General features: G+C 37.0%; 2 protein-coding genes and 1 pseudogene across 4 annotated transcripts; 2 read left to right on the plus strand and 1 right to left on the minus strand.

Annotated features, from left to right (window-relative positions):
* Positions 1-61: 61 nt before the first annotated feature.
* Positions 62-2,301, minus strand: LOC104740185 (uncharacterized). Its single transcript, XM_010460719.3, has 6 exons — positions 2,055-2,301; positions 1,835-1,943; positions 1,295-1,682; positions 561-1,215; positions 389-444; positions 62-309 (listed from the first exon to the last, which is right to left on the minus strand). The coding sequence occupies exons 1-6, from the start codon at positions 2,095-2,097 to the stop codon at positions 274-276; spliced, it is 1,287 nt and encodes a 428-aa protein (XP_010459021.1). The 5' UTR covers positions 2,098-2,301; the 3' UTR covers positions 62-273.
* A 1,739-nt stretch (positions 2,302-4,040) lies between these two features.
* On the plus strand, positions 4,041-6,305 carry LOC104740193 (U-box domain-containing protein 41 pseudogene; annotated as a pseudogene). Its single transcript, XR_015584527.1, has one exon. The product of XR_015584527.1 is annotated as a U-box domain-containing protein 41 pseudogene (transcript).
* Positions 6,306-8,105: 1,800 nt separating this feature from the next.
* Positions 8,106-11,412, plus strand: LOC104740204 (calmodulin-binding protein 60 A). 2 transcript variants are annotated; one of them, XM_010460739.3, is made up of 7 exons: positions 8,106-8,797; positions 9,269-9,347; positions 9,429-9,481; positions 9,559-10,043; positions 10,142-10,302; positions 10,462-10,668; positions 10,750-11,412. In XM_010460739.3, the coding sequence occupies exons 1-7, from the start codon at positions 8,715-8,717 to the stop codon at positions 11,212-11,214; spliced, it is 1,533 nt and encodes a 510-aa protein (XP_010459041.1). In that variant the 5' UTR covers positions 8,106-8,714; the 3' UTR covers positions 11,215-11,412. The 2 variants fall into 2 exon arrangements, with proteins under 2 accessions (XP_010459041.1, XP_087347657.1); XM_087491531.1 differs by having other exon boundaries at positions 8,392-8,797; positions 9,279-9,347.
* The last annotated feature ends 939 nt before the right edge of the window (positions 11,413-12,351 follow it).

A 12,351-nucleotide genomic window follows, 5' to 3' on the forward strand; every position in this document is an offset into this window, starting at 1 on the left:
GCCTAAAAAGAAAAAAACGATGAATCATCAAAGTTTCACAGATAACAGTAGAAAGAAGACATGAAATGAAGAAACATTGAAATAAAACTTAACACACTTACAAAGCAAGCAAATAAAATACTATTTGTTTTGTCTTTCAAACCAAACTTTAAAAAAACAAACTTGCAAAAGCTGTTTAATTTAACTATGTACTTTGAACAAATCATTCAAACCAAAAGAAAAAAGAGTGATTGAGATATGTTGAAGAAATAGATATGCCTCTTTGTTCTTCATTTAAACCTGGATTTCTTCTCCTGCACCAACATTAACCTGCAAAGAGAAAGCTTGTGTTAATTATTTGAAATACAGAAACGATTGGATCCTGTTAACTAAACGAGTTTTTACTCACAGTGTTTTCCTTGTTCTCCATCTTCTTCTTTTGCTTCAGAGATGTAACTTCACCACCTACACAAAATAACAGTAACACAACAATCAGCAACAAATTTTATTGCAATCACTGATCTTGGAGAAAGATCGTTTAAACGCTTTTCAAAGACATTGTATGGCTTTGTTTTTTTTACCTTCTTTAGCTGTAGATTTCTTAGTCGACTTCTTAACCTCTTCTTGAACTTTCTTAGTCCTGGGTTTAGTGACCTTTTCAGACTTCTTCTGAGATTTATCATCTTTGCTTATTGGAACTGTTCTTGAATTAGCAGAGTTGGTTGCTAATGATTTCTTTGTCCTCGCTGGCTCGTTGATCTTAGGAACAGTCTCCTTTCTTGCACGTTTCTTGTCTACAGGTTGAACAACAGTCACGACTGGAACACCATCTTGTGATGAACGAGACCCTTCTTCCAATCCCTGAACAACCTCTTGATTCACATTGATTTCGTCCAAAGAACTTCTAATGCTCTCTTGTGGGATAGTTTCCGAGGCCTCTTCATCCTTGGATGTTTCTGTAACAGCTAAATCCTTCAAAGCATCATCCTTCGTGACCTCTGATGTGATGTTTGAATTACCAGGAGTGGAGAGTGAACTCTGGACATCATTATCATTATTGTTCAGAGACACATCTGTTACTTCAGCTACAACAGAACTGGTCTCAGAGACCTGACTCTGCTTGGATTCTTCTGAGATATGATACAGTTCAGATAGTTCCTTCATAGCATCAGCAAGCCCATCCATGTTATTGCGACGAGCATACGATTTCAGCTCTTCTCTCATCTTGTCAAGTGGCTAGATTCCAAAAACACAATCTCAGTAAGTTAAACAAAATCAAAACTTTATTCCAAAATCAAAGCTTTCATTGTTTTACCTCACAGCCAGCATGAAGAGCAAGTTTAAAGAAACCAAGAGAGATTGAGTGTTTAGCCACTGATTCAGCTAACTTGATATGAGTCAGCCAATAAGTAGATGAAGACAAATCTTCAGGTTTCCTCCGATTCACTGACGATCTCAGATTACTAGAGACAGGTGTTGTTGTCTCATTGAAGCTCCTGGAAACAATGCCAGATCTCTTTGGTTTGGTTTCCGAAAGAGAAGTGACGCTGCTGCTCACTGATCTAACAGAAGAGTTGCTTGTGGACTTGTTAGGAATCGAAAGTCTTCTTGGTGGTGGTAGCTTGGTTCGATCAACAACACTCTTCTTCCCAGACAAATCAAGAACTGTAGTGCTCTGACTAACAGCAGAAGCAACTCTTCCCCTGAGATTCATCAAACCACACATATCTATATTCATAAGACGAAACCACAACTGCTAAACTCAAACTAGATGATTTGTAGTTCCTATAAATCTATAGATCAGATCTAGAATTCGTTTATTGCATCAATCAAAAACTGACTTATGTGAAAATACCTTCTGGGTACTGAAGAAGCAGAGAAATCAGGAACAGGAGGCTTCCCTTCCTTGGATCTAAGAGCCGATCTGAGAGGATACCTTAGTAGCTTTGAGTTGATTGAGTTACCTAATAAGAAGTTTTTGATTGAGATCAGAATCAGAACAGAGAAATATACGAAAACTGAAATGGGAGTAAATCACTAATCAGAGAGATCAAACAAGAAGGTGATTATGTTACCAGAAGCAGCAGAGCTCACGCTTTTCTCCATTGATTTCTCCATTGTTTAACTTAGAAACCTCTTTTACGTTTTTGGTCTTTTTGTTTTGGAGTGGGTGAAGGAAGAAAAAAGGAAACTGAAGATCTCAATTTGAAAAAAATGTGAGAGAGCGGAGAAATCTCTGACTTATAACCAAAAAAAAAACAATCTAAAAGAACAGACCTCGCGGATTGACCCCTATACTATTTTGGTATTTCTGTTATAGCCTCGTTATTTCAAATTAAACCAATTCCGACCCTTTTTAACTGTAGAAATAAGGTAACATTGATGCTTGATTTGCGGTTGAATTGATTAAAAAAATAAATTCGAGTTTACTATATCTGTAAAATAATTATACATTCACTTATTATTAATTTGAGAATGGTGTTAAAAGGTAAAAACATTAGTATGGGGTTAGAATATAAGGAATTGTAAAGTAGAAGGATTCATTCGTAACCTAAATTTCTGTTGCAGTTTTGCCTTGAGAGCGGGAAAGTCTCTTTGAGTTATGGGGGAGATGATAGAGAAAGAGAGACTCAATGTGAACCGTCCGATTTGGGAATCTAAGGGACCTCTTTTTCCCAAACGCTCCGTTGTGTGTGGGGTCTTCTTTTTTTGTTTTGTTTTGTTTCTGACTTTCTGTGTAGTTTATTTTTCGAAATTTCAAAATTCAAATAACGCGCCGTTGAATAGATAACTGTTTGTTTTAACGGAGAGATAGTGGGCCTTTTATAATATTTTCTCATTCCTGGGCTTAGTATGGGCTTCTTCCCATAGTGTTAAACCCAAGGGGGATGGATGGAGAACATGAGCCACAGTCACTGCGAGCAGCAATAGTAACTAGTAGTGTAGTGTGTTGCTGTTCGTTTCACTGTTATTTGAGATCAACAAACAATAACAACTATTGGATCCATTGTAAAAAGCCTAATTTAATCATGAACACATGTTTAGTTGATTTGATCTCATGATTAGAAGAATAAAATGGCAATCGACAGATAAGATGAAGGTCTAATGTTTTTCGTATATTAATGTTAGATTACGTACCAAGGCTGTGTGGGTGGAGACTGAAGATGACCATGGGATTGCATAGCTCCATATTTTTACGCCGGGGAAAAAAAACCCATGACAACAACCTTAGGAATTGAGAAAGAGGTTGACGTTTGGCAGGTTTAAAACGTCATGTAAATGGATATGAATCATATGATCTTGACCATATCAAACAAAGAGGAATGTCCATAAATTACACTTTTACAATCTTGCTTTCTTCTTTTTGTTGTTGTTGACTTGTTGTATATGCTTGTATTGGTTGGATAAAAACTACTAATCTATTTTTAAACTGGAAACTAACATTATGTTTTTTCTCCAACAATATACATATTTACGAAATAAGATAACTGTGCGGAACTGCAAATATTATTTTGGAAAATTCTTTCAATTAATTACGATATTACTACCAAAATCATCTACTTAAAAATAAATTATAAAAATTGGTGTCTACTTGATGTAACCTAAAAACATAGGGATATTAAAAACCATCCCAGTTCTTCTCATCGTCTTTGTACACATGTAATTAAACGCAAAGCAGAACAAAACATATCTTAGTGGATGTCATGTTCTTGTTTTTTTTTTATCTAATCGATACTGTCGCTTAATCCGACTTTATCTCACTAGAAACAATATAATTATTTGTGTTACTAGTAATAAAGAACAGTATTATAAGAATGTTTATATTAAATATATTCTCGTTTTCTGAGTATGTAACACGCCTTACCTGTCTGTCACCGGTAATTATTATATGGTGTGTGTGCATTACTCAGTCCCTACCTTTTCTTTTTGTCAATTACGTTTATAAAAATTCCCTGATAAAATTAAAATTTAAAGACACCTTTTTGTAGTATTTTTTCCATGGAGTTATCGTAATTTCTTGATACTTAATGTGTTAATATTAAATCGGAGACTAATTTATGGCTCATGGTGATTATCAGATGTCCATTAAAGATCATTATCATCACCTTTACAATATTAATTATCAAAAAGTAAACCAAACAAAAAATGTCGAAAAAGTCAGAGTAGTTACCATCAACGTTACCAATTCCGTATTGTTGTTTATAATCTCCCTCTGATTTAGGTTATTATACTAAAATATCAACTTGATTAGGATTTCCGGTTTAATCTAACTTAATTTGGTTCCGGTTTAATCATCAAAAACCCCTTTTGGACTTGGATCAAAGACTGAAACATTTCGAGCTCCATCTTCTTCTTCTTCATCCTCCTCCTCTAAAAAAAAACCTAATCTTTTTTCTCCAATGGGTGGAAACAAGCAGAGATGGTTCTCTTTCCACCAAAGATCCTCTTCAGCCACAGCTACAACTTTACCACAGCACAAACACGACGAGACTCCACCGGAGTTTCTCTGTCCCATCACCGGGTTCCTCATGTCAGACCCCGTCGTCGTCTCCTCAGGTCAAACCTTCGAGCGTCTCTCAGTTCAAGTCTGTCGTAACTTAGGATACATACCGGATCTTTTAGACGGTACCCGACCCGATTTCTCCACCGTCATCCCCAATCTCGCCATGAAATCGACCATTTTCAGCTGGTGTGACCGGAAAAAAATCGACCACCCTCGTCCTCCTGATTCCGCTTACGTCGAAGGCGTCGTTCGTGCCCGAATCGATAAAGATCCGAACCCGAACCCGAGTCACCCGAGTCCGAAGGCGTTGTCGGAGCCTGAGACTCTCCCTCCTGTTGAAGAGAATTCACCATCTGATTCTGATTACGACGCTGTGATGGAAGCGATTCGAGCTCGATCCAAAAGCTCAATGTCACCGACGACGTCTCTCGAGTCGGTTACGATCGGTCAGAGTCCGTACCACCCGGTTCGTGCCGTTAGTATGTTCTCTTCTTCAACAACTACTTCTTCTTCCTCTGGAGTCTTCGCTGGAGGAGGTGACAGTCCATTTCGTAACGCTATCTCTTTCTCTTCCTCCGATCACTCTTCCTCTCCGATGTCGCCGGAAGAAGAAGAGATCTTCAACAAATTGAGAGGTCTCGACATTTTCGACCACGAGCAAGGTTTGATTCTTCTTAGGAAGATGACGAGATCTAGCGAAGATCTTAGGGTTTCGCTTTGTACAGATCGGATTCTCTCGTTTCTCCGGTCGTTACTTGTTTCGCGGTACAATCTTGTACAGACTAACGCCGCGGCGTCTTTGGTTAATCTCTCCCTTGAGAAACAGAACAAAGTGAAGATCGTACGGTCAGGATTTGTTCCGTTGTTGATCGACGTTTTGAAATCTGGAACGACGGAGGCGCAGGAACATGTTACTGGAGCTTTGTTTAGTTTGGCGCTTGAAGATGAGAATAAGATGGTGATTGGAGTTCTCGGTGCGGTTGAGCCGCTTCTTCACGCGCTTCGTTCTTCTGAGAGTGAGAGAGCGCGTCAAGATGCAGCTCTTGCGCTTTATCATTTGTCGTTGATTCCGAGTAACAGAACTAGGCTGGTTAGAGCTGGTGCGGTGCCGACTCTGCTTTCGATGGTTAGATCCGGCGATTCGACTAGTCGGATTTTGCTGGTTTTGTGTAACCTTGCTGCTTGTCCTGACGGAAAAGGCGCGATGTTGGATGGTAACGCGGTGGGTATTTTGGTAGGGAGGCTTAGAGAAGTCGGAGGTGGTGATTCTGAGGCGGCGCGTGAGAATTGTGTGGCGGTTTTGTTGACGCTTTGTCAAGGGAATTTGAGGTTTAGGGGATTGGCGAGTGAGGCGGGAGCGGAGGAAGTGTTGATGGAAGTGGAAGAGAACGGGAACGGAAGGGTGAAGGAGAAAGCGGCGAAGATTTTGCAGGCGATGAGAGGAGGAGGAGGCGGGAGAGAGAGTGAGTTTGGGGAAAATGCGGAGGCGCGTGAGTGGAACCGTATGCTTGAAGCGACTGGGTTAAGTCGGAATCAGTTTCAGGGAGGGCAAAATGGGGGTTTTGCTTGCTCCTCCCAGTTCTAGCTTTTTTTGTTATTTAATCGTTTTTTTGGGTATCGCTTTGGTACTTTACCTTTTTTGGTAAAAGGTTATCATATTTTGCCTTTTTTTTGTTTGATATAATATTAATATGGGTGTAAATTATTAATTTTGTGTGAATTGTAATTTGTGATTATTTGTTTTTTTTTTTCTTTTCCAATCAAATGACAAAAGTGAAAATGTCCATTTGTTTTTGTAAAGAAATGTCTAATGTTTTTTTTATCTGATTGTCTCCTTTCTTTTTGATAAAACGTTATCTTATTTTTTTGCTTTGATGTTTGATATAAATGGCTGTGTACAATATTTAATTTTGAGTGGAGTATGATATGTGACTATTTTATTTTCTCACGTAAATTGGCTAAAGTGAATTTGTTTGTAAAGAGATGTCTATTTTTTTCCCAGAATGTGCTTGATTTATTTCAGTTTAAATTAATTTGTAAATTAAAGAGATGCGTGGATGAGAGAGAGGACACAATCAAACTTATAGAGACAACAAGCGTACGTGTGATGGAGAATTAAGAAAGGAGAAGTGGGAGGAGTTTAAGCATTTGGTCAAAGTCCTCCAGTTCGTGTGAAGATGTCAGAGCGACAACATAACTCTGAATTATTCTACAGAACATTCCGTCTGATACCCATGAGATCCAATAACAAAATTTAGTTTAACCAATCCTGATTTATTGCTAAATTAAATTACAGCAAGAGGCATGCAAAATACTTATATTAAAAAAAAAAAGATTATTGTTGAATTTTTGGTGTGTCCTAATACGTAGTGCGTATATTTATTAAAAATATTATAGTTGAATATATATAAGGTCGGATTTGAATAGATCCTCGGTCCTGCGCAGTTCAAGAATTGGTCTTGTAGAATGTTTTAGATCTAATTTAAACAAATTACGATAATGTGAGGAAGCATGGCGAGCAACTAACCTCATCATTTGGCAGGATAAGCAAGTTCCCAATAAACTCTTAGTCATTCAAAGAAAAAGTGATAGATTGTACAAAGCAAGCTTGACTTGCATTTTAAGGTCGAAAATTTATGTATCTTTACTCAATAAACTTTCAGCAATTTTTAATGTAACCAAACATTATTTAAAAAAATAAAGTTAATTTAACATTATATTAAAAAAGAAACTACGATTTCTTCTACTTAACTAGTGCCACATTGTATGTACAGTGTACAATGAATGTCATTGAAGTCTGTGCTTAGAAAATGTGATTCAGGTGTTTGTGAACGGCTGAACGCAACTAGTATGTTTTAAAATATGTTTAGTGGAGGGTGGGGTGTGATTGTCCCTAGACTGCATTCTTTCAATATAAAATAGAACTTAGACAAACTCATTTTCCTTTTCTCATTCTCCGAATCACGCGTCTATGTTTATGATTTTGGTTGGAAGTGTGAGAATGGGATATGTCAGCATTATTGTTAAATATGTGTATGATTGGTGTTGAAGAAGCGTTTATGTATATGTGACAAAGGATTCGCCGACGCTTTCTACATGATTTATCACTAGATAAACTTTGAAACTACGTTAAAAACATATAGGGGTCAAAACTGAAAAAAACATTTTCATATCTGCTAGTTGGCACAGAAGTGAATAATTGATCAAAACATTAAAATGTTTAATTTTGTTTGTCGACCCACTTGGAAAGAAGAATCCTAGCTAGGACAAGACCTTATGGCTGGGGGCAGATGTTAATGTTATCCTCCAATAGAGTTGTTTTGTTGACCTAGCTACTTGATTCATATCCATGTGAGAATAAGAACAAGGATGAATTATGGATGATTGCTGTTTCCGCATGCTTGATCATTTGGTCCAGCAGCCCTCATATAATTCTCCCAAAAAAAAAAAAAAAAAAAATCCTCGTTTTAATCCAAAATTCGTATGAACAGAAACCAAAAATCATAATAGCTTTTTTTTTTTTTTTTTTCATAATACCCTTCTTCTACGACCTACGTAATACGTATATGCTTCTTAGTATATACTATATAGTAATTGTCTAACATAGAGACATAAACTTCTTATAAAAAACGTTTCTATTCGAAGGCTGCTAAAAGTACAGAACATTGAAATTTGATGAATGCACTTATTAATCCGAGAATTAGGAGGACTTAAAAACGATGATTAGATAAAAAGAGATTGGTCAAAAACTCAAAACATAACTCTTTCTTTGTTTTGTTTTAAGTGAGTAAATAAAGTACAGTAGTTACGCAATAAAATTTAAGGAATCCTCGTCACTTACGCGGTTTCACAGGGTCCCACACACCCAACACTGAGAAAGAAAGCTTCACAACACACCATTCTTCTCCGTGGTTCTGTCTCTATCTGCCCCTCTTACCACCCAAAGAATTTGCAAAATCCCTTCTTTTTTTTTTTGTTCAACTCCGTGCGACAAAGCTTTTGGGGAAGCGTTAAGATTAGATAATTCCAAGATACGCGTCTTTCTCGTTTTTCTTTGTTTGGAGATCAGATTCATATTTTTTCACGATAATTCCGTTACTCTCTTCCCGGAAATTTCGGTTATTTTTGTTTTGTACAAATAAATACACACAAAACGGAAACACAAAAAGGTTCTGTAAATGGTTGAAATTCTCTGGGGGATTTCAACGGCTCTTGTGGGGGTATACGAAAGATGTCGCAGAAGAGAGAGTTTGAAGATGGGAAACCTCGAGTCGAAGGCGGCTCATCTGATGATAAGCGTCGAAGATTCAAAAGGTATTTATCTTGTTTTCAGTTTCTAGGGTTTATTAATGATCATGTTGTTGTAGGTGTGGAATCAATTAAACAATAAGCATATCAGTATTCTTCGATTCGATCAATTGGGTTTGTTTATCTGCTTATAAGGATGAATCGTAGTCTAAAAAAGTTGTCATCTTTCTATTGGAATAAGTAGTGAAGTGATATTGAGGAGACTAGTTGATCATCGTGTTCTTGGCTTGGAAGTTATAAGAAGGTTTTGGTTTTGTCCGTATATAAAGAGTGGTTCTTTTGAGATGATATGTTGGATTGAAACTCATTAGTACTCATACTAGTTTCTACTAGCATCTATGAGTCTATGTCAGCTTTGTTTTTCCCAGTCACTTGATATTGACAAAGCAGCAATGGTTATTGTAAAGTTAGATTTTCTGAATTGTGTTTTTAGTGTTAATGAGAATTCTCACATATGACTTTTGGATCCAAATTTAGTGTGGTTCAGGAGGTGATGAGGTTGCAAACTGTTAAACATTTTCTCGAACCTGTTCTCGAGCCTTTGATTCGTAAAGTGGTAAGTATCTTGTACCTTTTTGTCTTCGGATTGCGTGTTTTATATTAGCTATTTATTTATGAATGTATCCCTTGGAAACAGGTCAAAGAAGAAGTTGAATTGGCTCTTGGAAAGCACCTAGCAGGCTTCAAATGGTAAACTGCTTTTTCAAGATAAATATTATATTTTTCAGACTTCTCTCTGGTATGAATATTTTTCTTCCCATGGTCAGGATTTGTGAGCAAGACATTCATCCTTTGGAATCAAGGAACCTACAGTTAAAGTTCTTGAACAATCTATCGCTTCCTGTGTTTACTTCAGCTCGAGTAGAAGGAGATGAAGGCCAAGCTATAAGAGTTGGACTAATCGATACTTCAACTGGCGAAATTGTCTCTTCTGGTCCAGCATCATCTGCAAAGCTCGAGTTTTTCGTTGTAGAGGGTTATTTTGACAAAGATAGTGACTGGACAGCTGAGGATATCAGGAATAACATTGTAAGAGAGAGAGCAGGAAAGAAACCTCTACTCAGTGGGAATGTATTTGCTCTTCTTAACGATGGCATCGGTGTTCTGGATGAAATTTCATTTACAGATAACTCTAGCTGGACTAGGAGCAGGAAGTTCAGACTTGGGGTACGAATGGTGGATCAGTTTGATTTTGTTAAAATTAGAGAGGCGGTAACAGAGTCCTTTGTCGTAAGAGATCATCGAGGAGAGTGTAAGTATGCCTTGTTATGTATATAGTTTACTCTCTCACATTATGTATCATTGAACCAATTTTGAAGTATCTTCTGCCTCTTTCTCTCTGATTTGTAGTGTACAGAAAGCATCATCCTCCTTCTCTATTCGATGAAGTATGGAGATTGGAAAAGATAGGGAAAGATGGAGCGTTTCACAAACGACTTCATTGGTCAGATATAAACACTGTCAAGGACTTCCTCACACATTATCATTTAAACTCTTCAAAACTCCGGCAAGTAAGATTCGTTTTCCTTTGTGGTTAACTACCTAAGGCTTCTATGTGTGCTTATGTTGTTTTTTGTGGACTTGAATCTTTTCTTTGGTCAGTGATAGTTTCTAATCTCTCCAGGCGGTGTAAGGTTGTTTATAACTAAAGATGATTGATGTTCTTGCAGATTCTTGGTACGGGTATGTCTTCAAAGATGTGGGAAATTACTTTGGAACATGCTCGATCATGTGTTCTGGATAGTAGTGTCCATGTGTACCAAGCTCCTGGATTTCAGAAGAAAACCGCTGTTGTCTTCAATGTCGTAGCTCAAGTGCTTGGACTGCTCGTGGATCTTCAGTATATTCCTGCTGAGAAGTTATCTGAGATTGAAAAAGTACTAATCCTCTCTCCCTATAGATTTGACTTGCATTCTCTTGTCAGGTCTTCAAAGTAATTTTGATTGTTTCTGATTTAGGCTCAAGCCGAGGAGATGGTAACTGTTGCATTGAGTCACCTACATGAAGTAAGGTCTTATGATGATGAGATTTCGATGATGAGGAACGTTCTCAATGTCCCTGCTTCACAAACCGGTGTCGGTATTGACTATTCCGGTCTGAGTTTGACCAGTTTGGACGGCTACGGTTTTGTGTCAAATCATCGCAACACAGCAGAATGTAGTGGCCAGTTCAGTGATGATGTTGACATGGAAGTGATTCCACAAGGTTTATATGAAGACTACGACAATCTCTGGAGTTGCTCTCAGATGCTAGGCTTAGAAGAACCGCAATCTGATTTGCAGAGTGCGGTTGACGAGTTCATGTCACAGAAGAATGCTGCTTCAGTCGGTAAGGCTCACAGCAGAAGATGGACAAAGCTGTTCAGTGTCACGAAATGGCTCTCAGTTTTCAAGAATGTTACAGTTAGGAAAAATCTGAAATGAGTTAGTAGTTACACACAATAATAAAAACGACTCGCCCTGGACAGATTCATGTATATAATATACTCGAGGGGAAAGCTTGTGAATCTCGGGGTTTCTGATAATCCAGAGGCGTTCAAAAGTGTTTTCTTTCTTTCTTTCTTCATCTTACATTTGTTATCTCCATCTTTTGTGTTAAAGATGTGAATATGATTTTGGACAGCTTCATTTTTGTTGAAAGCTTACAAAAACACAGGTCTTTTATAGTCTCTGTGATGTGACTTGTGAGTGAGTGTAATCCGGTTCGGTGCAGCCTACCACTATTTAGGGCCTTTCTTTGGGCCTAATTCGATTCAAACCGGTGTAGACCGGATCTCAAACCGAAATCTAATTTGACACCCTTTAAAATTCAATCTAATCTAAATGCGAGTCAACAAGAACATATCCACCACTGACCACACGTTTTTCACAAACCATGCAAGTTAATTTAATAGCTACTTAATAGAAACAAGAACAAAGAGCTGTCAAGCTCCTTATTTGATAATTTTGGTTCACCAAAGATGTAATAGAAAATGTCTAGAATATTAGTTGAACCACCTTGGGGGAACGTATAGCAAAGAAGTCCAATTCATGTGTTGTAAATTATCTACATTTGTACTCATAAAAAATTATTTTTTCATTTTTAGTTCAATATTTCTAATTTAAGTACTACTATTAGTTGTCTTTCAAAGAATGATATATATTATCAGCATTATCGTAATGTTTTGAAATTCTTGATTATTTTTTGAAAAATATAAATGTTAGATTTGTTGATCCAATTCCAACAAATAATAGAGGTTTCTAAAACTAACAATTTAGGAAGACAAAGCGTGATATTTCTTATACAACATCATGACATTTAGAAAATATATATGTTAGAACGACGACAGTTTATGTAAAATTTTCAAAATTTTTTTTGTTTTTACAAAATGTTTTGAGATAACATTATATGTAATGCTATTAGGATTATGTCATTAGGTGATTCAATTTAGATATTATGCCATATTATGCCATATTTTGAATTTTGAACATAAATATTTTGGAGGTTATAGTGAACAAAAATATCTCGGTGGCTATATTAAACCATTTTGATCCCACAAACAAAGAAATAAATAAAAAGCA

The sequence above is a fragment of the Camelina sativa genome, chromosome 2, assembly GCF_030686135.1.
Source record: "Camelina sativa cultivar CO46 ecotype springtype chromosome 2, ASM3068613v1".
Taxonomy (NCBI): Eukaryota; Viridiplantae; Streptophyta; class Magnoliopsida; order Brassicales; family Brassicaceae; genus Camelina; species Camelina sativa.

Excerpts from the sequence above, each read along its gene's own strand:
- LOC104740185 (XM_010460719.3), bottom strand. The coding sequence starts at position 2,097 with ATGGAGAAATCAATGGAGAAAAGCGTGAGCTCTGCTGCTTCTG. Across the intron at positions 1,683-1,834 it reads GCTTCTTCAGTACCCAGAAG|GGGAAGAGTTGCTTCTGCTG; the intron begins GTATTTTCACAT and ends GATGAATCTCAG. Across the intron at positions 445-560 it reads GAAATCTACAGCTAAAGAAG|GTGGTGAAGTTACATCTCTG; the intron begins GTAAAAAAAACA and ends TATTTTGTGTAG.
- LOC104740204 (XM_010460739.3), top strand. The coding sequence starts at position 8,715 with ATGTCGCAGAAGAGAGAGTTTGAAGATGGGAAACCTCGAGTCGAAGGC. Across the intron at positions 9,348-9,428 it reads AGCCTTTGATTCGTAAAGTG|GTCAAAGAAGAAGTTGAATT; the intron begins GTAAGTATCTTG and ends CCTTGGAAACAG. Across the intron at positions 9,482-9,558 it reads CACCTAGCAGGCTTCAAATG|GATTTGTGAGCAAGACATTC; the intron begins GTAAACTGCTTT and ends TCCCATGGTCAG.